General features: G+C 41.6%; 1 protein-coding gene across 1 annotated transcript; it reads right to left on the minus strand.

Annotated features, from left to right (window-relative positions):
* Positions 1–10,543: 10,543 nt before the first annotated feature.
* Positions 10,544–25,899, minus strand: LOC119910655 (tonsoku-like protein). Its single transcript, XM_038729378.1, is given in 29 exon segments — positions 10,544–11,110; positions 11,833–11,966; positions 12,248–12,321; positions 12,397–12,407; positions 12,410–12,571; positions 12,905–13,076; positions 15,461–15,768; positions 15,876–15,954; positions 16,056–16,212; positions 16,445–16,548; positions 17,555–17,757; positions 17,848–18,316; positions 18,471–18,712; positions 18,803–18,926; positions 20,790–20,953; positions 21,044–21,116; positions 21,342–21,431; positions 21,530–21,585; positions 21,691–21,877; positions 22,215–22,340; positions 22,600–22,752; positions 22,893–23,044; positions 23,162–23,276; positions 23,393–23,564; positions 23,739–23,868; positions 23,989–24,172; positions 24,346–24,488; positions 25,342–25,437; positions 25,547–25,899. Coding segments are annotated over 29 exon segments (4,305 nt in total). The 5' UTR covers positions 25,572–25,899; the 3' UTR covers positions 10,544–10,910.
* Positions 25,900–27,119: the final 1,220 nt, after the last annotated feature.

A 27,119-nucleotide genomic window follows, 5' to 3' on the forward strand; every position in this document is an offset into this window, starting at 1 on the left:
AGTTGTGGATTTGAGTTTCGAGAAAAAGAGGCAAAATTTCAAGAAATTTGTTTAAGCAATGGAGAAATACTGTAAAAACACATTTTCTTTCTTATTTTGTATGACGTAAAGCCTTTTTTTTATCAGATATTGTGGGATGGGGCTTTTCCAGGTCAAAATATAGCATTTTATATACATATAATTTGAGCAAACTCTCATTACACTCTTGTGCTCACATTTTGCTACAATTTAAGCATTTAATGGCCCTCCAGAGTCCAGTTTCATTTTAGTTCATTTTTAGCGACACTTGTTTTTGTTAAAGTGACATTTTTAACCTATTTTTCAGCTCAAACTTAGCTGTAAGTCTTACTTATAATTTTGTCAATTTAACAATGTATAAATGTGCCAGGAACCCAAAATATAATATAATATAATAACATGACACAGTCGCCTGCCAAAATGTACAAATCTTCACTCAAATACTAATTTAGAACAGTTTGTGGTTGTGAAAAAAATATTGTTTTACTTATTATACACAGCAGTAAAAATGTAAGATTTAAAACTTTAAATCACCCATTTGAATGTAAAGGGAATTTATCCCAATGCATTTTGGTGCCATTTTTATTGAGCCTGTGTGTGCATGCCTGTAAATCACTGAAAATATAAATAATTCAAAGTTGTAAAAATGTATTGACTATGTTCTATACACACAGAGAAATAGTGTGTGAGGGCCCACATCAGCGCTTTCAATTTAATTTCGGTTGTATCAGCTTGTCTCCCCATGGTTCCCACCATGGGGTCACGGCATGGCAAGAGATAAGAAAGAAAAATTCTGTTAAACAAAATCGTTTTTATTTTCTACCGCTTTATCTAATTTTCTTGTTTCTTTCTCACAATCTGAAAATTGGGCAGCTGCTGAACAACACCTGCAATCAAATAAAATATCAATTCGTCAGGTCTGCCTAAGAAGATCACCATAAAGTTCAAAGACAAACTGACTGATGCCATAGCAAACCATGGGTCTCCCATGTGTTCAACTTAAACTCTGCAAGAAAAATAAACCTGCCTATACAATAATACAGTAGACATTTCATATATATTAATAATGCTCCACCACATAAATGAAGTATATTATTGTAGCAATGTTTCAACTGTATGCATATTGTCTTGTTGTTGCTTTTACAGTAAAGCTTATCTGAAGCTTTCCACAGACAGTGATGTAATTCTTCTCATTTCTTACTTACTGGCGTTTCTTTGAGACATGAGACATGTAAGAATTTTCTCTCTCATTAAACAATTGATAAAAGTTGAGAGAGTTGAACGGGCGAAGTAAAAAAGTTACTGGAGCTCAGTCTCATTATAACTTCAGAGGGTTCTTGAATGTGGAAACAAATGCTGAAGTTCCAAAGTTATGTTGTAGATTATTTTCAAACATTACCTCTTTTAAAAAGAAATGTAACTAAAAATGTAAGCAAGAGGTGCCTATTCTGTTATTACAGGGTACTGTACGATTACTGAGCCATGAAGCTAGAAGTCTGGGGGAAGATTGGATAATGAGTGCAGTTACTTATTTCAAAATGATCATATGCTACTTTCCTACACTGGTGGGGTACAGATAAAAACAAAATGAGGATTGGTACACTGCAAAGTTACTAAATAACTGTGGGGTACATTTTGTGTTTTTCCAGTGGAACAAAGGTCAGGGACACACTGTAGGCCTAAAGCTTGTATGTTGCTGTGTTTGTTGTAACGTAGGCCTATCTATATGATGTATGAGGTACAACATTGCACTTACAGGGGACTTTAGCAGCCTGAGGTGGTTCAGATTTATGCAGATTGACATTGATAGTTTTTTCATGACGAGGTCTCTACAATAAATTCAGCCAAACTGAAAACCAGGAGCGTTCATCTAACATCCGAGGCGGCTCTAGAAAATGCTCTCTTGATTTTATGTCCTGTTTCATGTCAACAATAAGCTATGAGTCCTTCTATTACTCAGCAGACCTGATGCTAAAATCACAAGTAAACATCTCTGTCTAGACAAAACATCTCTATAACCTCCCATAACAACAGCTCCATGGACGGAAGTCTCAGCTGCCACTCAGCTGTGTGTGACTTTCAAGAATGGTCATGTTCCTTTCCTTTTTAGGTACCCAGTAGTTCAGTTTATTTTTTAGTTCCCACCCATATGTATAGTACAAATAATTACACTGTAATAACAATTGGGAAGAATTCCGCAGTATTTTGTGGGCTGTAACCCAAAGCGTCAAACATTTTCCTAAACAATTTCACCAGTATTTGAAGTACAGGTCTATAGTCAACTTCAGGATTGTGCTACTGTAGATACATTAAAAACCTATAAACACAATGATTTACATTTAGTCTTGATGTTTCCCTTTCTTATTCAAAACAAAATGGATATATTTGCAGTCTTGTCATCACCATGAGTTTGCAAGGTGACCAGCAGAGAATCCAGGAAGTAACTTCACCCAGTCATTAAATAGTCTGGTACAAATGCTCTGTAAGACCACAATCTTGTTTTTTACACACATGCTTTTGAACAGATTAAAAAAAAGATATTAGATGTTAAGTGAGTTTTACAGGTGCTAGTAGGTGGATTTTGTTTCCTTTGGACAGAGCCGGGCTAGCTGTTTCCCCCTGTTTACACTCTTTATGCTAAGCTAGCTAACTGGCTGCTGACTGTAACTTTATATTGATATATTACAGAAGAGATGAGAGCAGTATCGACTTTCTCGATTTAACTCAAGGTCCACTGACTTATTTGTTCTGATGTGTCTGTTGATAAAGATGAAGGTCAAGAAATGTAGCTGACAGCTTCAGAACCCCATTTCCTTATGCTTATGATACTACGTGCATTGACTGGAAAAGATAGATGAGAGGGTAGTGTTAAAGAGGTTGTTTGTGAAGCTGGTCTCCACAAAACCACCTGAAAGTTTCAGAACTATGACCAGATAATGGTTGTGGTTTGAAGCGGATGCTTGCTGATGTGTTACCGCCTCGCCTCTGCTTGTATAAAATGTGTGTTATCACAAGACCCACACACTCTCACACACACACTCTCAGAGCTCACTGCCAGCAATGGAAACCTCTTCGGTCCTCCTTGTGTGCGTCCTGGTGACATGTTCAGGTGTGCTGCAGAATGTGTTTAATTCTATATAATATTGTCTTTATCATGTAAAGTGTACTTCAGCATCTTTTGTTTTTTCTCTTTAGTCTGGATGGTCCACGGGAGAAGCTTACAGGTCAGCATTGACGATCAGGAGCAGGTGGAAACGGAAATCTCCGTGAAGGCCGGCAAGGTGACGTGGCTGCTTTAAACACTCCATTCATCTTCAAATATCAGAGAATCACTTACCCCTCTTTTAAGTACACATACAGAAACATTATGTATTAAAAGTTACTAAGTACTTCTGCAAGAAAAAGAAATATTATTATTTTTATATGTCATTATTAGATTAATGCAACACTATGTAAGCAGAATTTTGCTGTTGTAGGTCGAGTTGGAGCTAGTTTGAACTACTTTACCCCAGTTACCCTCTCAAACCCCTCTTCCATCTGTACGCAGATACAGGTCCCTGGCCTGGAAACGGGTCCGCTACAGCAGAAGCTTTGTGCTTTCTGCCATTGCATCCATAAATAAGCTCCCCAGTGGTGACTGTTATGTGTGCTGCGTATGCTGTATGCTTACTGTTTGTGAATGTGAGGCTCTGTCAGTAATTTCATGAAGATGTTATCCTGTATTGTTATACTGTATAATATTGAACCAGTTTCAGAGGTTTCACAAGAGTAGCTGATGGTGACAAACACATTAATAAAAACTTAAAAATGTCTAAATATGTGTGTAGTCATAATGTGTTATGAACACATTAGTAGTTGTTTATATGCTGCTTATTAAAAGCATTTGTCACTTTCATCCACAGCTTCCAGGCTTATGCTGGGCATGCAAGTGGGCTTTAAACAAGGTGAAGAAAGTCATTGGACCTAACGTCACTGCAGAGGTAAATAAAATGCCTGACAGCTCAGAAAACAGGAAGATGTAGTTGGTGCATTGTGGAAGGAGCAATAATATAACTTTTACTCTTGCAGAGTGTAAGACCCAAGTTGAAGTCCGTCTGCAACCAAATAGGCCTCTTAAAATCTCTGTGCAACAAATTTGTGGTGACACACCTCGGAGAATTAATTGAGGAGCTCTCTACTACTGATGATGTGAGGACGATCTGTGTCAACACTGGAGCCTGCAAGTAAGTTACCAGCTAATTATTGACACGACTTGTAATGGAGTATTTTTAAAGTCTGGTATTGTTACTTGAATTATTTTGATCTTTCACTGTTTTTCTGATGTGCTCTCTTCAGACCAAAGGAATGGTTGGACCTGCTCTTTTATCCAAGTGACAAGGATCCCCAAATTGAAATTCACGAATATGTTCACATGGATTATAATTAAACTGCATTTAACGTGTGTGGTAAATATTTGTGGCAGTGGCATGTACCTAAAAAGTATGTGATCAAGGATCTCTTTCAGCTTTCCTTTTGTCACAGCATTTACTTTGGGCTGCATTTTGTCTTGTACCTTTATTATCTTTGTAATGTCTGCAATATCAATTTCTATTTCAGTGTCTGTGCACAGATGAAAATCAATAAATGTTTGCATTTCAAATTTTATGTCTATTCTTTGTCGAACTGGACACAGAGTCAGTCTCAAATCAGAATCTCCAATTGTGGTGGTTAACTCTTTCACTTCAACTGAATGATTAAATGCATCTCTGTGGTTTATGAAAATTCTCTGGGCTTTCAAATTTTTCTTAGTGTTTAAAACAAAATTTACTTCTCTAGATGGCAGAAAATATTTTGTTATCACTTTAAATTCATTTTGAGAATATGGTTTCAATAAATGTAGTTAAGGTACTGAGAAATCTTAGTGAAGATTTGGAGAGATGGAAATACCTGCCACTTTAAAAATGAATGTCCTCCCACACCTAATTTATGTTGCAAGCGCTCTTCCCTTCCCCTTTGATAAATCTTTTTAAAAGAATTTTAAAATAATTAATTCGTTGATAAAGGTGGACATACTCCAATTAGTGTTCTTTGACCAGATACTGCATTTCAATCTGGAGTTGGTCCCCGGGCGCTGTACAGTGGCTGCCCATTGCTCCTTTAGGGACGGGTTAAATGCAGGGGATGAATCTCGGTACATGTATGTGTATGTGACAAAATGAAGTACCTTTACCTTTACCTTTATCTTTATCTTGACTGGATCTCCCAAATATAGAAAAATATTATATTGGTATAAATTCAAGATACCCCTAAAAGGTTCAGTTTGTAAGTTTAGTGGCATCTAGTGATGAGGGCTGAGAATTGCAAATGACGTCGTTCTTCCAACATCCGTGTGTGTTCATGTGCGATTAAGGTGAGACACTGCAGGTGAATTGGATAAAAAAAAAGAAAATTGATAGATATCACCATGAAAGTTTCCTAGTTGTTTACTTACATTAATTTAATTTAACACAATTTAAAATATTTTTTGTAGTACAGGTTTTCTGAAATATTATGTTTAAATATGAGGCAGTATCCAATGAAATATGCGCTAATTTGCATCTCTTTCAAGAACAAAAATCTGAACACTGGATTACAGTGGGTATAGAAAAGAATCACACCCCTGTAAAACAATCACATTTTGTTGCTTTGGAGCCTGAAATGAAGACAGACACCGTTTTTGTTTCATTCAGCTGTATTTACTCAGTGCAACTTATAATATCCAAGTGAAAGATATAACACCAACATGTCAGAAAAAAATAAATAAATAAAAATCACTGAGTTGGAAAAAGGATCACCCCCTTGTTTCAGTATTTTGTTGAACCACCTTTTGCTTTAATTACCAGCTTTAGTCTGTTGGGATATGTCTCTACTAACTTTGCACATCTAGACGTTGCAATATTTGACCACTCTTTTTTTGCAGAACTGCTTAAGTTCAGTTAAATTTGATGGTGACCGTTTGTAGACTGCTATATTCAAGTCATTCCACAGATTTTCAATGGGGTTTAAGTCTGGGCTCTGACTAGGCCATGCAAGGACATTCACCTTTTTCTCATTCAACCACTGTGTGGTCAGTTTTGCTGTGTGCTTTGCGTCATTGTCATGTTGGAAGGTAAATCCCATTGACAACTTTCTGGCAGAGAGCAGCAGATTTTCCTCAAGAATTTGACAGTATTTTGCCCCATCCATTTTTCCTTCTATCCTGACTAGTACTCCAGTCCCTGCTGCAGAGAAACAACCCCATAACATGATATTACCACCTCCATGCTTTACTGTAGGAATGGTGTAATTTGGATGGTGAGCTGTATTGGATTTTCGCCAGACATATCGTTTGGCGTTGAGGCCAAACAATTCAATTTTAGTCTCATCTGACCATAACACCTTTTTCCACGTGGCCTTAGAATCTTCAAGGTGCATTTTGGCAAAGCTCAGTCGTGACTGCATGTGGCCTTTCTTGAGGAGTGGATTTTTTCTTGCAACCCTCCCATACAAGCCACATTTGTGGAGAATTTGTGATATTGTTGTCACATGCACACAATGACCACTCTTTGTCATGAATTCCTGCAACTGCTTCAGAGTTGCTGTAGGCCTTTTGGTAGCCTCTCTGACCAGTTTCTGCCTAGCTCTTTCGTCCAGTCTGGAGCGACGTCCTGACCCAGGGAAGGTCAGTTGAAAGTCAATTGGCTTTGTGTGCTATTGAGAAGGTGATTAACTACACCTGGTTGGGTTTACAAGTCATTTTTAGGAGGGGGGTGATTCTTTTTCCAACTCAGTGATTTTTTTTTTCTGACAAGTTGGTATTATATCTTTCACTTGGATGTTATAAGTTGCACTCAGTAAATACAGCTGAATGAAACAAAAACTGTGTCTGTCTTCATTTCAGGCTCCAAAGCAACAAAATGTGATTATTTTACAGGGGGGTGATTCTTCTATACCCACTGAATCTAAGATCATTGTAGAGAATATCCTATTAGATCCTAAATTATGCATTTTGAATTATATGGATGACAAAAGTTGGCCAGATTTTAAGAAAAAGATTGTGTTGGTTGGATAGCTGTTAATTATAAGACAGTAATATCATTTTTTGTACTGTACTTGAACTAATATGCAGTATTTGTCTCATCCCTGTGCATGAATCTAAATGAATGAATGAATAAATAAATAAATACATTTGAAAGTGTATTAATTATTAATGCCCATTGGCCAAGATAAAAAACCTCTTAGTTCCTTTAAACTTGATGTTTTTTTAGTCAAACAGTGACAGGATGACAGCTACATTTAAAGTTCAAAATAGTTGTGGTGTGACTGCAATGCTGTAAGAATTTGATTAGTCAAATCACATATAAAATTCTGGTGGTTTTTGTGGTGAAGCTTCTCAGAATCTGCCCATTAGATAAATGTATATTCAACCGAGAGCGATTGCTCTCTAACTTTCCTTTGACAGGGTGTTGCTGGGTGCTGTTAACATCCTGTTTTCACCAAAGCAGTGACAAAGATCAAATTAGCCTTTAGGTTACACAGATTGCGTGAATGCTAACTAGCAAATGTTAGCGTGCGAAAAAACAAAACCGTGATTCTGAACATAATACCTGCTGAACATCAGTAGCATGTAAGCGCTGTCATTGTGAGCTGTCTGTGCCTGTCTCAGTCAACATTCGCTTCGTATGAACATATACATACCTGGTACAGATATTTTCCGGACGAAGAAATCTGCCGTGTAGTGTGTGATGCTGTTGACATTATGCACGTTCCCCCGGCAGTGCCCAGCTGCGAGCTTGTGCATAATCACGGCAGCAATGGCATGGTCCTTCTGTGCGTCCAGGGGTTCCCCCTTGGTTCACAGAAGCCAGGCTGTGTCAAATGAGCCCTTGAAGCTGTCATTACGCTTCATGCAGACAGGATAGCACTACACGCCACCCTGCGTGGGCCTTCATGCAGCCTGGCTCCGATGTCGCAGGCAGACCTTTTCCTCTGTTGCCTGTCCCTGCCCACCTCCCCCTCGTTGGAGGAGCGGCATTGTTACGGGCTCACCTCGTGCCCTGGCGACAGTGTCTGCCTCTGCCTCCTTCCCCCCACCGGGGATGCGGTACGGCAGGGGAACCACGCTATCTCTTGTGGTCCCTCCACACATGAGAGGACACCCAACAGACCCCTCTGACTGTGTGAAGGTCTCTCACGATGTGGCCCACGCCCCATGGGTCGTGGCTGGGCACCCCCCCTCCACCTGAACCGTGACGGCGGCAAGGGCAGCAGAGTGGCTTCCCTTCAGGGCCACCAGGGCGCCTCATCAGCAGGTCCGACCGCTTTTTAGAGACGCTACTCGGAGTGGCTTGCTTCCTGCTTGATACACAGATGGATGGACAGCCTGATCCGCTGGATCAAAGACTGCAGTTTGCCTCCCCCCCTCCCCTCCCCTGTGCCCTCTGGGCGGAGTTTCAGGAATAAGGGGTTCTACTCCTGCTACTTCCTGGTCAGGAAGAAGACAGGTGGTGAGAGGCCCATCCTGGACCTGTCACGGTTCAACAGGTCGATTATGGTGAGACCTTTTCGCATGTTAACAATGAAACAGGTGATGGAGTGTGCGCCAGGGAGACTGGCTCTCCTCCATCAACCTGAAGGAAACGTACTTTCTGCGGTTTTCTTTCCAGGGTGCCCAGTACTACACTATACAACCGCCTGCCCTTCGGTAACTCCCTGGCCCCGCGCACTTTTTGTGGTGGTGCAGACGGCCCAGCTAGTCGCACACCTGTCTTACCTGGGGCTTCACGGTGAACTGGAAGAAGAGTGCTCCTCTCCCCTCCCAGAGACTCCCCTACCTTGGCGTGGTACTGGACTCCTCTCTCCGGAGAGTGCGGCTCTCTCTGTGGGAGCTGCTCTGCCGGGTTGTCCCTCGAGCAGCGGTGGCAGCTCTGTCGGTCATGAGGCTTCTGGGCCTCATGTTGGCGGCTCACGTGGTGTTCCCCCTGTGCCTCCTCCATATGAGGAGGCTGCAGCGCTGGTTCATCTGCCCACGTGTCGACCCGATGAGATAGAGGCTCCTGATCTGGCCTACTGGCGGGACCCCCTCTCTCTTTCGGTCGGGGTTCCCCTGGGCAGGGTCACGTCCCATATCTCGGTCTTCACAGACGCCTCCCTGATGGGCTGGGGCGGGACCTGTCTTTCTCAGGTGGTGGGCGGTCTGTGGCAGGGCCACTCCACATAAACGTGCTGGAGCTCCTCACAGTGTGGAAGGTGATCCGACATTCTCCCCTCTGCGAAATAAAACGGGGGTTACGTACTGTAACCTGGATTATATGAGTATAGGTACAGCCCTCTAAGTTTTCAGTGCTGAAGAAAAGGCATTTGGGAGCCGATGGCTGGGTCTCACCGTTGTATATATACAAGGTGCGGACGTAGGAGAGGCCCACGCTGTGGTTGGGCGTAGACTAAAATTCTCAGTGCCGCGTAGGCGCGCGGAAGGGGAAAACCCAATAGCGATAGCCTTAGAGGGCTGCGCCTATACTCATAGAATCCGGGTTACAATACGTAACCCCCGTTACAATGGTTGATATTTTGCTTCATTACCATGAAAACACACAGTATAGTTGATGTACTCCTGTTTTAGTAATGTTAGCTAAAAACGAAAGTGCCAAAATGTTTTAGGAAAACAAACTATGTTCATGATCTGTTTTGAAAGATTTACATCTTCAATAGGAACCAATAGTCTCAGGGCGGAGTGAACAATTTAATCAATTTATTAATTCTAAATGACAAATTTGAATAGAGACCTCAAATTTCAAGCAATATCCAAATTAATTTATACTACGCAGACATTGGGGATACAGGGCAGTGCGAGTACACTGATCCTCAGACTGGTTTAGCTGAGTGGATGATAAATCTCACACAGTGGTTTTAATGGTTGACTTTGACAGATTTTATAAATGAGCCCTGGTGGAATGCTGCCATAATGAAAATTACCATTTTGGTTTCATATGAGCTAAACTGAGGACATAATTCAATTTTTAAAGCCTAAATTTGTAATTTTCTATTAATCACTTTGGCAGTTTGCATTTTCCAAAGTAAAATGGATAATTCAGTTATTAATTTGGCCATACATCATGCACAAACATGCACATGAAATTTAAATAACATTAAATTATGAAAATTTTATGTTTACAGCCCAGGATTTATGTTGTAGGGCATAAATTTAATCCGAGACCCTCTTAGTGAGAAACCTGCAAAACTCCAACAGCATAGCTGCCTATGGGCAGCAAATGCGCAAGAGTGAAAACATTCACAGCTCATTCACTTAATCACACAACTAACACCATGTTCAGTCTTGAAACTTTGTTGTAACCACAAGCTGACATGATTAGTAGACATATGTGCCAAGACGCAGCAGGTCTCATGTAGCATCTGGAACCAATAGTTAAACAGATGAGTAAAGTGTTGTTGTTCAGGATATATATGAACCTCTAAGAATTCTGGTTGAAATAGAAAATGGGCCACTGTAAGACAAAAGCATCATGAGTCCTTTTAATTGTCTTTTTAATACTTCAATGGGTTTAGGACAAAATTGCATCATGACACGAAAACATCACAAACACAACAAACATCCTTTATGCACTTACGACTTTCACAGATACACATAAATAAGGCTTACAAAGTACATGAATCATATAAGCTATTTACACAGAATGTCCATGGACAAAATGTCAGTGATTTCTTTCTTGTGTGCAGTTCACAACCTCAAGCTATTACCGCTAACTAAACAAAACCTTTAAAAAAAATTAAAGGTAGCACCCCTTATTAAAAAAGTTGTGGGTTTGTGGTTTAATAAAAACAAAAGTTAGCTACTCTCTCTGCATCTCTGAAGCATGTTTCATTTTTTCCCCTCTTTACAGGGAGACTACAGCAGAGAGCAGGCACTTGCTTTTTCGGTCAATAAAGTGTCCTTGTGACCGACTGTTGTCCCAGCTCTGCTTTAAGGCCTGCCGGTCCAACTTGTTGACTCCCTGAGAGCAAAGACGGAGATCCTTGACCCGCTCTGACAAACCATCCAGAGCTGCACTGTCCCAGGGGCCAGACACCTGACAGCCTGTGGGAAAAGCAACAAGCAGAAATTCACAAACTATATTTGATTACTGCCGCTGTTTCTTTCACAAAAAAAAGATTCAGCATCCAAATCTAGCCAGTGACCACATGTCCCAGGTCATAAATCTAAATATTACAAAACAGCCTCACAAGTATAAACATATTATACAAATTTAAACAAACTTAACCCAAACAAAACATAATCTAAATGTTTACATAAATATATTAGTCAGTTAAAACATTGTATATCTAATTCAGTTCATAGTCTGTCATCCATATTAACTAAAAGTATGAGAATTTTATCCATTTTTATATTTCATGCTTCACACACACACACACACAAAACTGCTATAACATTATGAAAAAAACACTTCAATTAAAGCTCATTCCTCAATTCTAATCAAATCTTATTCCGACTTTAACTTTACACAATATTTGTGACAAATCAAAGAATTTTGTTGTCCACCTCACTCAATTCACAATTTTCACAATCCAGTATCAACATGTAGTAGAAAGTATCGTATCTGTGCAGTGATCTCTTACTTTCAGGTAAAATATATATCTTTTTGATCAATGAAAAATCATTTTAAAAAGGCAGAGAAGAAGGCTGCTAGCAAACAAGCACCTTTATAAGGTCTCAAGAGACAGTGAATGACACCTCACTGTTTAAACTCCACCTGTAACTTATGACCCAAACACACAACATATACACACACACATATTTACCTTGAAGGTTTAGAAGGGTTAAAGGTCGACACGCCTCTCTGAGAGAGATCAGAATGTTGTGAAGTCCTGCCGAGGTAACAGACGGGTTTCCTGATAGGTTCAGACTCACCAGAGTCAGACAAGAAGGCAGGCACCTTGGAGGGAAAACCAAAAAGTTTGAAAGAGAAACTGATAACTGCAAAGGCAAATAAAGGATGGCAGAACAAACCACAGACATCTCTACTGAGAGACCTTTCACAGAGAGAAAGAGCTCCTTGTTAAGTTAAAATGGCATCACTAATAACATAACTCTGAACACTTGTTCAAAGATTAACAAAGACCTTTGGCGGCATGCTTAGAAGCCATATCTACACCATAACTATGAATCATGCATGTTCTCACAGAAAAACACGGCAGCAGACTCACAAACACACACCTGGCCAATGCGGCTACGCTGCTGTCTGTCAACCCGTTTGCTGCCAGACTCAGGTGCGTCAGTGAACACTCGTCCTACGAGGAAAAACACATTTTTTATTTGCTTCTACTGTAAAGTGTGTGTGTGTGTGTGTGTGTGTGTGTGTATACCTGTGACAGATGTTGGTGAGGTGTTCCAGCGGTAGATAATCCGCTGGATCCCTTCGGACAGCAGACAGGTCCAGGTGTGTGAGAGAGTGCAGAGGCAGAGTCTTCAACACCAGCTCAAAGCCAGTGGAGCCCAGTGCATTGTGGGATAGACACACTGATTTCAGGTGGCCCGTGCCTGAAAGATCAAAAAGGACATTTAAATATTTACTCGCTCTGAAATAAATTGTCGGGCTCCATCTCCTTTGTCTCCATTTTTAGCCAGTTACAAAACGTGACACTTCTTGTTAGTTAAAGCTCTAAACAGAACTTTATCAATACAAGGATATGATTAATACAGGACGCTGATGTTGACAGCTTTATTGATTCTGCTTATCACAAAATTAGCCACTTACCATAAGCTCTAATTTAAAAATCAAAGCAAACTACAACTTTACCCATCCCATTAACTCATCTCTTATCTAAAAATCCAGTGGCGTTTCAGTGAGGCTCCGGCCTGTGAGAGAGTTACCTGTCAGGGCGCTGGCAAGCAGCAGTCGATGCTGCTGTAGGAAGCGAGCAGTGAGGCCACAGGCCTGCAGGGACAGCTTGGCTAACAGGGGGCAGCAGGACAGCAGGCAGGACAGGGACTCAGATACACCGTCACCCAGCGGGTTCATACTGAGGTCGAGCTCCTCCAGGCACTACGAGAGGAAACGTCCACACATAGCAACGTGCACGAGAGAGAATTCTACATAAAATTACATTCATATTAAATGGGTGATGTGTCATTCTCGCATGTGTTGGAAACTTGTGCAAGATGTTTGAGATGACTGTTTCAACACCGTGGTTTGTGACACAGTGAGGGTCTTGTCACAACTAACCAACGAGCTAATAAAGAAACAAACAAACTTCGTGAATACGAGCATAATAACAAATGCATTTCCTGTAGTAATTGGTAATCAAAACCAAAACAAACTGTTCATCGCCGGGAAGCAACTAGTAAACTTGAAAAATAATTTAACTTGTGCCTGCTTTTTCATGCAGTGTAACATCTGAATCTAGTGTGTCACCACAGCAAGAAAACAGTGGTACCACTAATAGATACTAAACCACAAAGAAATGCTTACTCACTGCTTGTCTTTGTCACATAGATGGTTTCAGATTCTGAGATAACCAGTTCGAAGAAACTCACATTGTATTTTTGGTGGCAGACATTTCATATAAATCACATAAGACAGACATACACTGCTTTCACAGATACGATTAAAAAGTGTGAGAAAATATGTTTTAAGCCTGAATTTACCCTTTAAAGTTTCAATTACAGGTACTGGTCATATAATTAGAATATCATCAAAAAGTTGATTTATTTCAGTAATTCCATTCAAAAAGTGAAACTTGGATATTATATTCATTCATTACACACAGACTGATATTTCAAATGTTAATTTCATTTAATTGTGATGATTAAAACTGACAACTAATGAAAATCCCAAAATCAGTATCTCCAAAAATTAGAATATTACTTAAGACCAATACAAAAAAAGGATTTTTAGAAATGTTGGCAAGTATGAGCATGTACAGCACTCAATACTTAGTTGGGGCTCCTTTTGCCTGAATTACTGCAGCAATGCGGCGTGGCATGGAGTCGATCAGTCTGTGGCACTGCTCAGGTGTTATGAGAGCCCAGGTTGCTCTGATAGTGGCCTTCAGCTCTTCTGCATTGTTGGGTCTGGCGTATGCATCTTCCTCTTCACAATACCCCATAGATTTTCTATAGTGTTAAGGTCGGACGAGTTTGCTGGACAATTAAGAACAGGGATACCATGGTCCTTAAACCAGGTACTGGTAGCTTTGGCACTGTGTGAAGGTGGCAAGTCCTGTTGGAAAATGAAATCTGCATCTCCATAAAGTTGGTCAGCAGCAGGAAGCATGAAGTGCTCTAAAACTTCCTGGTAGACGACTGCGTTGACCTTGGACATCAGAAAACACAGTGGACCAACACAGATGACATGGCTGATGACATGGCTGAGTGATGGCCATCACTGACTGTGGAAACTTTACACTGGACTTCAAGCAACGTGGATTCTGTGCCTCTCCTCTCTTCCTCCAGACTCTGGGACCTTGATTTCCAAAGGAAATGCAAAATTTACTTTCATTAGAGAACATAACTTTGGACCACTCAGCAGCAGTCCAGTCCTTTTTGTCTTTAGCCCAGGCGAGACGCTTCTGACGCTATGTCTTGTTCAAGAGTGGCTTGACACAAGGAATGCGACAGCTGAAGCCCATGTCTTGCATACGTCTGTGCGTGGTGGTTCTTGAAGCACTGACTCCAGCTGCAGTCCACTCTTTGTGAATCTCTCCCACATTTTTGAATGGGTTTTGTTTCACAATCCTCTCCAGGTTGCGGTTATCTCTATTGCTTGTGCACTTTTTTCTACCACATCTTTTCCTTCCCTTTGCCTCTCTATTAATGTGCTTGGACACAGAGCTCTGTGAACAGCCAGCCTCTTTAGCAGTGACCTTTTGTGTCTCGCCCTCCTTGTGCAAGGTGTCAATGGTCGTCTTTTGGACAGCTGTCAAGTCAGCAGTCTTCCCCCATGATTGTGTAGCCTACAGAACTAGACTGAGAGACCATTTAAAGGCCTTTGCAGGTGTTTTGAGTTAATTAGCTGATTAGAGTGTGGCACCAGGTGTCTTCAATATTGAACCTTTTCACAATATTCAAATTTTCTGAGATACTGATTTTGGGGTTTTCATTAGTTGTCAGTTATAATCATCAAAATTAAAAGGAATGAACACTTGAAAGATATCAGTCTGTGGAATGAATGTATACATTATATAAGTTTCACTTTTTGAATGGAATTACTGAAATAAATCAACTTTTTGATGATATTCTAATTATATGACCAGCACCTGTATAAATGTATGTAATTGAAACAAACTACTATGTTGATTTCCAACACAATCTGGATCGAAGCAGTGACAGTTAGGGGGCCGCATTATCTTCAAAAGCTGCCTAGCAGCATGAAATCACAGAGGAAACACTGATGACAGCTGGTGGAATAAAAACAGATGGGCTCTTTACCGGAAACGCAGGATGGCTCTGTCCCTTTAAAGCATTTACAGCCTTCTCCAGCCCTTCCCCTGTAATGTGACTGGCAGAAATGTCCAGCAGCCGAAGCCGAGGCATGGTGATTGTTGTGGCAACCAGCTCGGGCAGAAGATCATCACTGAGACGGTTGCCAGAAATCCGCAGCTCGGTGAGACTAGCCTGCAATTTTAAGGCACGAAGGAGCGGGTTGAGGGAAGAGGAAGCCAAGCTGAGGCCACACACCGACACGGAGGAGCTCCCATCCTGCACCTCACACAGCCGGGTGATGCGCTTCTTCTCATCTGCGGGGAGACAACGAGATGTCATGCTTCTCGAGAATTGGATATAACGAGATGGGATATAAAAATGTGAATGTCTGCATTTGCGTGTATTTGTGTGTGTTGCTCACCCACTGCCAGGCTGTGACAGGCCTTCTTGTAGCGCTCAGGGAGAGGAGGGAGATCCCAAGAGCAAACTTCAGCCAGAACCTACAACACAACACACCATTATGACTCTGTCCTAAGGAAAATAAGTCATCTTAGAGCAGTCTTTATAAAGGCACTTTTCTCAACACTCAGACTGGCCTCACCTCTTCATTGGTGTGCAGTACAGCCAGCAGCAGGTCCTGCGGGGAGAGCAGAGCACCTTCCTTCTGCAGCGAGAGGCGAGGTAGAAGGCCACATTTCTGGTAGTAGCGTTGAGCAGCCTGCTCACACAGCCATGACACAGTGCAGGAGTCGGCCTCACTGGAACACAGTGGAGTGAGGACAAGGGTATATGAATAAAAACATGCAAAAAGCCACCAGTGTGATCCTTAGAATCAAAACCAATGTTATATCCCCCAGCTCACTGGTGCTGCTGTTGGAGCAGCATCTTAAAAGCGGAATGCACTGACCACAAGAGATTTAACAGCAGCCTAGACTTTTAAGACAATAACTAAAAATGTGTTTATATAAAGAAAATGACATTTATACCAACCTTTGCGGAACTGGAATGAGGAAAACATCTTCCTGAACTCTGACCCTCATTCTGATTGGTGGAGGCAGTGATGTGGGCATGGGAGCCAAACTTTGAGCAGGAGGCTGATAAAAAAAACAAAAAAAAAAACAGATTGGCTTCTTTATTAAAAGGGGAACTCCACCAATATTACACATCAAAGTCTGTTAACGGGTGGTGGGATGTACAACTGCATATGTGAACAAAGTAATATAAAGCCTTTTGTGGCTCTAGGGACTAGCGGACTGAGGCTACATTAGCTGCTACTAGCATAACACACCTGAATCTCTGACCAAACTGCCGGCGGTCAAGTTTAATTGTGGGTGATAAGATGATACCTCTGGTTCTGCTGCAGTGATTTTGAGAATGTCAGGGGAGTTCAAATCTACCAAGAACGTGACTGTTCACAGGTGCGTAAATATTGGTAAAATTAATTTTCCATTTTACCCAGGTATGGAAAAATACTGTTGCTTAGTCAGATGTCTGTGAAGGTTATTCGAAGTCATAGTTAGTGAGTATAGTTTTGTGGCTATTGCTTAGTTACGAAACAGTGGCACACATTTTTTTACATTTAAGGAGAGACTATTCATTTCAGAGACATATTATCCGTCATCCACATATTGGTGAAAGAAAAGTCCTGACATTAAATCAAGAGTAAGCTCTACAAATGAAATGGAAGCCGTGCAGTGGGACTGATGCAAATACGCAGAGTCAGTTTAGATCCAAGATGAAACAGATGGTGTTCAAGCTTCAGTCTTAAAATGGCACCGCTACCTTCTTGATCCTCTCTCTCTCTCTTTTACCACCATATTCATCACTGTCTACAGTTAATCAAGAAAGAAGACAGATTTCTGAGAAATGAGGTTCCAGTTATGGCTCTTGGTGATGCTGAAACATTAATAATTGTCTAGAAGCAGTCGACTTTGTCCTGAATAAGTAATGTGACATGCCATTCTGAATTTTGACTTTGACTCTTTCGAACTTGAAATGAGTCGTTCTAAAGTTACACTACCTTCGTCCAAGGCAAATAATACTGCGCTGTGTGTATTTGCCTCCATCTGTAACTCATCAGAATAAAGGGTGGGATCTCACCTGCACGTGTATTTGTGGTGGCGGAGGCGTCTCTGCTCTCAAGTCATCGTCATCTGTAACGGTGGGGCTATGTGACCTGTTGACCTCTCGTTTGCCCAACCTGACCATCCCTGGCATCTGGGTCATTTTGACCTGGTGAGGCTTCAGAGAGCTGTTCTTTTTCAGAGAGAGATTCCTGCTAGAGGAGGAAGAGACTGCAGAACCTGGAAGAGAAGACGAGCATAATAAAGATAAAATACGCAAAGAGTCATGTGGAGTGAAATAGAATGAAAGAAAAACAAAACAATCATTACCTCTGCAGGCCGTGTTTTGACCTCTTGCTGCTGACGACGAGGCGGTGTCCTCTCCCCACATCCAACTCTGTTCCACCCGAAGCCTCCTCTTCTTCTTTGGCTGCATTTCCTCCAAATCATCCTCCAGCCAGTCATCAGCCAGATACTCCTCCTCTGGAACCAGGGCTGATTTGTTGCTGGATGAAACAGCTGGCGTGCTGGAGAATTGAGGCTGTGACAGACCATGGAGACGGTTTTTGGCGCTGCCTAAGCCTCGAATGGCGCTGTGGTACTCCTCCCGGGCAAAGACAGATGACGCAGGAGCCTCCCTGACACTTTCGCGACCCGAGTTGGGGTTCAAGTTGTCATCCTTGTTTGGGGGAACTTCCTTCTGACTCGGTGCTGCTTGTAAATTGTGTCTAGGGCGGACTGGACGGAGAGGACTGACCGGGCAGTCAGAGTTGCTATCGTCTGAGGAGCTGCTGTTATTCTAAGGAATACATATAAATACACATCACGTATGGTAACTGTAAATCTAAAGAATAGTTTGTAGAATATCAATGAATCCAAAGCATTTGTAAGAAGAAATGATATAGTGTGGTGTATTTCTATCTACATATATGTAAGCATTTGCCAGACTTTACCCCATACAGGACAACAGCCTCTGTTCCTCTGGCTCTGTGACGCTGTATTGAGCCGTTGCTCTGCCACCGTTTAGGCCCGGCAGGTACAGCGTTCACCTCTGATTTCCTGTTGGTCCGGGGCCAGTCTTGGCTAAGGTTACAGCCCCCTCCAGAGGACGACAGCGGCTCAGAGTTCTCAGCATCAAACAGCTGGCTGTCCTGCAGGGCATCAAAAGGCTTGGCTGGGGCTGGAGCAGCGGGCACTGTGTTAGAAAGAGATAAGTGGGGAAAAACAGTGTTTGAAAAGGATCCTTAAAAGGCTAAAGTGGTATGACGATGTAAAAAGGCCTAACCTCCCCCTGCGAGCGCCTTTCTCAGCAGTCTCTCTGTAGCGATGCACTCCTGCTTGGTGTCCTGGTCCAACTCTCTGCTGTACATCTTGTGCCAATGACGCAGGGTGTCCATGGCGTTGTCCCCCTGAGAGACAATGGTGAAAGCATGACATAGATGTACACACAGAAGCCCCAGTAGGATGAATCTTCTTTTTCAATATTACCAGTCAGTGATTTTAACCCTTCAGTAATGACAACAGCCCCAATTACCTAGTGTTTTTCAGAAAACTAGCTGGTCCCAGTTAGGAAAGAATTATTACAGAAATTATCGGAAAGCCTCCTATTCTTTATGTCAAATTTGTATTACTTTGTGTAAGGATGATATATGTTTACTTAAAATGGTTAGTTTTTCTGCTCTAATTAAATGAACTGACTTATGGTTACAGAATGTGCATGCATCCATGACTGGAAAGAAAAAATTTAAACCATGGAGCAAATTTACATTTAAGCAAAGAAGGAAATCATTAGTTTATGATGAAAAACTAACATATATGCCTGTAAGTAAGTTTGGTATGTTTGGAAAACATTATTTGAAACTGGCAGCGAAAACGGACTGCAACATAATCCTTACGGGCAAAGTATGTCCACTAAAATGCTTTTTTTTGGCACCGACAGGTTCAGATTGTTAATTGTAAGTGTCTGGAAAGGATCTCTACAGAGACAGGCCTTTTTAAATAGAGAGAGATAATTTGTGTTTAAGCAGAAACCTTTGCTATATCCCTCTTGTTGAAGCCACCAGATTCCCTAACGCGTAATTGTGTAAATTGGGTGTTTTTTTGGGGATGCACCACAATGAAAATTCTTGGCCGAAGCCAAATATAAATGAAAAAATTTGCTGAATACCCAACTAGTACATTAAATTTTTTTCCATTTATTTTGCCTTTTTTTACCATTGCATAAATTAAATAGTCAAAATGTGCTTTTTACTCAGTGGTTCCCACAGGATTTGGAGAGACTATGATGGGTGATCCGAGGCCCGACAGGGTCCGGTAAAGTAAATTAAAGTAATAAATAAAAGTTTCCATTTACTTTTAATGCACACATGTAATATGTTTTATACTTTCTGTGAATATAATCCAATTAATCTTATTTCCATACTGTATAGCCACCTTATTTTTTAAAACTCGACGTTGTCACATGTATCCTCGTCATCAAGTCTGACCCAGTTTGATAAATAATGTATGTAGATCTCGTATCACCTAACATGAAGACTTCACAGCCTCACTTCAGGCAGAACTCTCATACTGCTCGTCTTTTTAAACAGAGAAACTAACAGGATAAAGTCGCTAACCTGCCTGTCAGCTCGCTCTGGTCTGTTTCAGTTACCATAAAGGCTTGAATACGTGTGCACTCCAAATTTAGGTGCGGCGCTTAATCACCTTCTCAGAAACCAGTGATAGAAACACTCAAAGCGAGTCAGATCGTTTGTTGCCTTTTCTAAGAAGTCAGCCACAGGTGGAGTGGATGTGCTAGGAGACAATTCAGCAGAACAATGTCTGCTAACAGCGATTTTTGCGTCTTTCTCGGACACTTTAAAATAATAATAATGTAATAATAATAATAATAATAATAATAATAATCATCCTTATTTGTTGAGCACTTTTCAAAAACAAGTTATAAAGTGTAAAGACAAAAAAAAAAATGCTTCCACACTGCCGACATCTCTACGTAATTGTTTGGTTAAAATTTATTCGGTCGATTAATTTCAGTTGCCGAACATTCGGTGCATCCCTTGTGTTTTTAACACTTTAAAACACCAAAGTCACACAATAACACAAGCAAAATAGACTGAGGCAGCAGTAGACCAGCAACTTCCACGTTCTGCAAAGTAAAATTCTGTTTAACCCTGTCGCAGATACCAGGCCCTCGGTTACTGTAAAAGCAGCCTGATAAATACGTGGATCATTTTCTATTACAGTGACAGTTCCTGTATCTTCCCCACACACACCTTGGAGTTGCATTGGGTGACAGAAGCCCCTCGTTCCACCAAGAGTCTTGCAACTCTTAAATTGCCACAAGCGAGGGCATCATGGAGAGGCGTCACTCCCTCACATAAGGGACCACCAGGGTCGTTGATGTTAGCGCCGTGCTCCAGTAGCACGGCTACAATGTCTGCACAAGAGGAAAAGAGACAGTTGTTTTTTTATTTCTGTAAAACATCTGTTAAACAAGGTTAAATACAGTTAATATAAAACCAATTACCATAGTGACCATGGTTGCAGGCCTCATGAAGGGGCGTCCAGCCACAATAGTCTCTGGGGTTCACCGGGTGACCCTGACATACAGACAAGCAGAAAATCATTAATTATCATTCAATCCAGGTTGTTATGGTTTCTGTCTGTAGCCTTGTTTTTTTTAACCCTCTAATCTTCATGAACGTCAGTACTTACAGTACAGATATTTTACAGTTTACTGTGGATTTTACTCTCATCTGTCTGCCTTTCCTTGTGTTCGTCTTATTGTTAAATACAGTATTTTTTATAGTCTTGTTTTTCCTCACCTGTCCTACCAGATACTGGACCTGCTTCAGGTTTCCATCTATACACGCTCTGTGCAGAGTCGTCTCACCCTTCTCATTCCTCTTGTTCCACTAAAGCAGGAAAACAGAAAGGGGCAGAGGGTAAAAGATGTAAGATAACAAAGATGAGATGATTGCTTGTGCGAAGTGACAACTGATACATGACGCACCCTTCCGGTCTTCCTCCTTCCCGATACCATCTTGTCGTAACCCTCCAAATCGTCTTCTAGAAACCACATTAAAAGACAAACATAAAATAACCCAATAAATAATATTGGAATCCCTTTGTCTAGAGATGGTCAGAACGCCAGTTCCCTATTGGAAAGTGTACCCGAGTCTGAGAGAATGATGTCACTGTCATCTAGAGGTTCACTGTTGTCCATCTCCTCCTCCTCCTCGCTCCCATCTGGACTCCAGCCCTCAGTTGCACACAGCTCCTGCAGCCTCGCCTCAGTGTCATCGGCCTTCGATGAACCACATCGTTTCTGGGATGCCAGCCAGAGCCTCAACACACGTTTCTGCAGGAGGGAAAGTGAGGTTTCATACACAGCATCATTTTAGACCCTTCCCAGACATTTTAAAGCCTTGCTCAGTGTTCAAAGTATCACTATTTTTTTAGAGATATTTTTGGGCATTAATTCGTTAGGAATAGTGGATAGAGAGAGGAAAGGGGAAGAGAGATAGGGAGCGACATGCAGCAAAGGCCTGTTGTTGGATTCAAACCCGAGCCGCTGCAGTAAGGACTCGGCCTTGTACATGGGGCGCACGCACTCTACCAACTGAACTAACCGCACCAAAGCATCATTTTAACATAGTAGATGGGGTTTAAACTTTCAGCTCTTCATTCCAGCTCACCTGTAGTCTAGCCTGCCCAGACTTCTGAGCGCAGTCTGACGCTCTACTGTAGCTGCTGTCTATATCCTCAGAGGCACAGCTGCTCTCCTCCTGAGCTGTTGCAATGTTCAGCCAAGTGCTACACTCCTGATCCAGACACATATAAATGAGGAAATTAGAGACGATCAATATTCATTATCTATGCTAATGATATGATTGTAATTTTTTATATTTTTAATTATGTTTGAACTTAATAATTGATTTTTAGTGGAAGTTCAGACTGTCTTTCACACTTATATACTGTAAATAGTATACATGATTTACCTATAGCAATAAAACAATATTACTTAGAATGGCTATTTATAAAGAGTAATGTTGCGTGAATCTACAGGTAGTGCATGTATACCTCAGTAAAGCTTCCCTGCCGTAACGCCAGCTCCTGTCTGTAGTGCTCCACTGACTTGCTGTGCTGTCTCAGGTCAGTGTAGGTCGCAGCCAGAGACACGTGGATGACAGCCAGCTCCCTGGGAGGCTTTCCCAATGCCTCAGCACCCTTAAGCTACACAACATAGACAACAAAGTTTAACATAATTCATTGTGGGGATGTTCTATTCTGTGCATAAACCTCAAATTGGAGAGGCGATCAAATGCATTGAATATTGGGTGCTAAAGTAAAAAAAAGTTGTTGTTTTTTTATACCTGAGCTTGATATGCATCCAGAGCTTTGCTGTAGCAGCCAACCTTACAGTAAAGGTCCCCCAGCTGCTCTGCCAGCCCCACGGCCTGATGGGAGCTAAGTCTTTTTCCCTGATCCTCCCCCAACTCTTCCTCTAATTTACAGCCCTGGTCCGCTATTACATTCAAACACATCACACCATCAACTCAGATATCTTAGTGAAAAAAATCATTTTAAATAAACACAAGTAATCAACAAGACTGAGAGGCTAAAAAAAAGCAAGATCTTTTACCATATTTGAAAGCTTTCTTCGCTGCCACTCTGTCCAGTGGTTGCTGGGGACCCAGCAAGAGAGCTTTCTTCAGAGATCGTCTAGCTGCTACGAAGTCACCTAGAGACAGCTGCACCTGTGGATAAATGTCATGGAGATACACAAAGTACAAATTGAACAGCCACAATGGGTTAGTTGGTTGAATGCAGTTGGACTAGTGTTCCTATAGCTTTCTCAAGATTGAGTTCACACCTTGCCAATGCAGTGAAAGCACTCGCTCTCACTGAACTTGTCTTTGATCTTTCTCGCACACTCTTTGGCCTGTTCAAGGCAGCGCACAGCATTAGACTTCTGACCATTACGGAAGTAGATGTTGCCCAGGTTAAAATTTGCACGGTAGAGATCCTCCAGCAGCTGACTCTTCCTTTACAGAATAAGAATGGAGAATGTAGACAGCTCAATTAACAACAATGTGAGTACTTTTTAAGTACACTTAATGTAAGTCTCTGTTGTAAACTCAGTGAAAGGTAAGGGGGGAAAAAAGGAAACATTCCTCAATTTTTACTTTAAGATGAAGTATAGTTTAATATCTGCTTACTCTGCGATAAAGACGCTTCGTCGGATGAACTCACTACAACGCTTGGGCTCCCCCAGATGATCACAGACCAGACCAAGATTGAGGAAGAGACGTGCCTTCATCTCACTAATCTCTCGCCCTGTCACAGTCCCTGGAGGTGAGTGAAAATTTTTAGAAAATGTTAGAACAGACAAGTAATACAAAAATCAATGGCGCTAGATAATTCAATACACTGAGGACACAAACGTGCACAAAGACAAACCGTGCACACCTTCTAGACGGTCATCCACAATAGCCAGGCTCTTCCTGAAGGCATCCTCTGCTTGCTCTAAACTGCTCCTCGATTGGTCTGATTCATAACGAAACAGGTAGGTTCGACCAATAGTGGCCAGCGCCCTTTGCTCCTCAGCGTGATCTCTGACAGAGCGAGCCAGGTCCAGGTGACGCTGCTGGTGCTGAAGATGAAAAATACATACAACCTCTTACACGCTTTCTTAATGTCCTTGTAGGGTTTTAACGTGAGCCAGTATGTTTTCATTTGTAACATTATAGGACTGACATTAAGAGTATTCAGAATTGGTTTAATGGCCACAACAGCATTGTGAATTAAGCAGACTCATCAACTCACTTTCAAAGCAGCCTCAATGTTCCCCATCTCTGCATAGCACTCTCCTATCTTTCGATTGGCCACAGCTCGTCCAATCACATCATTTAGCACTTCAGAGAGAGACAACTCCTGTTGGTGCTCCCTGATGGCAGCCTCATAGTCACCTGAGATACACAAGGACCAGACAGGCTTTGAAATGTATTAATAGTAAACTTTCAAAGAGAGAGGGGGGGGAGCATAAATCAAAAGTAGCATCAATACTGGGATTATGCAACAAAAAGAAGAAATTTACACTGAATAAAATGTAGAGTTGGTATGGTGTGAAGTAGGGGAAGACATAGGAAAAAAGATGAAGGAGTAGAAAACTACACTTCACATTACTTGAACTCATTATACATTAGATTATTGTAATAATACGCCAGCATGTCCACTTAACGTACAACACATGCAACAGAGAGACAGGAAATTATTGCAGACTTGCAGGGATGTGTGAAAGATATACTAGAGAGTGGAGGTGGTGGTCAAGAGGTGGCTGCATGGTGTTTTTGAGGACAACTGGATTGATTCAAGAACTGCAGTAACTCCACACTGAGAGGGGTTAAATCCATAAGGAAACATAAAAAGCAACATCAGAAGAAGAAGCAGGCAGTTGTGTGTAGGAGGGTGAAGCTTTAAATGAATGCAGAGATGATAGTTCGAAGGTGCTGATTGAAAACTACTTAAAACTCACCAGCGTGGCTCTTATTATACAAAGTTATTGTGAATATATTTCCATGTATAGTTTGTCAATGCACACGATTTTGTGGGTCACTTCCATCTGTATGTTTCATAAAATTCTATCACTGCAATCTATTCTGTTTGAAAAATTGTATATAAAACTCGCCTCCTGCACAAATTCCGATAAATTACACATTAACACATTTAACATTGAATTAAACAGTAAATTCAATGTTGTGTAAAAGACGTAGGACAGTTTGACATATTATCCACCCCGATGCCGCCATATGAATCAATTACCATTTCTGGACAGCAGCTCTCCCAGCTGATTGCAGATGCTGGCCTCATCTCTTAAATTGTTGCTGTTCTGCGCTTTGCTCTTGGCTTTCTGCAGCTCTGCAGAGTAATCACACATTAAACTTTAACAGTGTAAACAACCAAAACAAAGGGGAATTAACACACGATGTTCAACTGGCAAACACCGTACAAGTAAATCAATACTTACGTTTTATCTCCCGTGAATAGCTCATCTTAATCCCTGAGCACTGATAGCTAACAGCGAGCTAATTTGCAGCTGTGTGTAGTGAATGACAACCCGCGTCACTTTAGCTTAGCGCTAGCAGAACGAAAGGCAACTGCCAGACCATGAATGAACAACAAACCACTTTTTTTCACTTCATTTTCATGGATACACGTCTTTGCCCATCCATTAATGTTGTCCTTGCCATGTATGTATCCGATCGTGTTCGATGTCTCATCAAATAGGCTACGATGTAAACATTTCAGTAAACATCTTTTCACTTTAACTATCAGTGAACTTTACAATGCCCCGCCAATGCTACGCAAGCCAATCACATCCCTGCAATAGTATTTAGTCGCTTTTTTACCCTGATCAAAACCTCTCAGGCACAAATCCCGCCATGATCCCGCCTTGATCACTGGGATTAAAAGGTCGTGTATCTAACCAACCCTGATTATCTCCTACGCCTAGCACTTAAATGTAACACATTTGATCTGTTGGTGTTTCTTGTCAGCGCGCAGCTTGAGCTTGCCTGTCTGACAGACTTAATTCAGGGCAAAATGGCAACAAACGAGATGGCCGACCCCTTCATTGGCTAACGGCGGAGCGTGACGTAGTTCTACATAGAAACCAACAAAGTGGAGGACGCAGCAACGCAGGAAGGGCTAGATTGTTCACGCGGTCAAATCCAACAGAACAAAGCTATCAGAGCAAGTCAGGTAAATCAGGTAAAAGAGATAAGATTTAAAAAATGAACACATCCAAACCAGTCTATGATCCAAACATTTTAGGCAATGCACCCCCAAACTTTATACTTGACCGGGTTGCTGCACCCCCAAACCCCCACTCTCTCTAGGTTATACAGGGGCATTGTTAGACAAAGCTCTGCTGGGGCACAGACCCCCTCATTACCTATGTAAATTTTTGATTTTGATATATTTTTGATTGAAGGGTATGAAATGTGTTATTATGTGCCTCACCAGCTTCCCATGCTTAGCCCATTAATATAGGCACTGTCATGTCAGAAAGGGATTTGACCAGAGCGTAAGTACACGCACCTATGGTACCACCTAAGAAAAATTCTGCTATGGGGCCCTCCTCCCTGACTTGTGAGCCATGTAAACAATTTGCCATTGCTGCAAAGTCACACCTGACACTGCAGTGCTCTCACCTCTCCTTTAAAACAGTCTGTCTCTGTAAGCCAGAACGGAAAGCTCTTCTAGAAAATACCACTGTTGGTTTGAATGGACCTCTGCATACTAACTCAGTCCTCCATTAGGGTCTGAGCTGCAGTATCTGCTGCCTGTGCGTTTACTGGCTGAGGCTGCCTGGATTTCACCTGGGTCTGTGTGACCTGCTAAAAACATCTGGACTGGGTCTGTTCTAGTATTGGATTTGGATCAGCTGTGCTTGTGCTGGCTTATGATCCCACATCTACTCTACTGACAGCATAGCCCCTGTAAATTATAAATATCAATATTTTTGCAAGATATTAATGTTATCAGCTGCTTCAACCCCATTCAAACTGGCTACCAAGATTTTTCTTTAATACATTTTC

Source organism: Micropterus salmoides, unplaced genomic scaffold (genome assembly GCF_014851395.1).
Source record: "Micropterus salmoides isolate LMB-PRFRI ecotype aquatic unplaced genomic scaffold, ASM1485139v1 Ms_hic_scaffold_19, whole genome shotgun sequence".
NCBI classification, from domain to species: domain Eukaryota; kingdom Metazoa; phylum Chordata; class Actinopteri; order Centrarchiformes; family Centrarchidae; genus Micropterus; species Micropterus salmoides.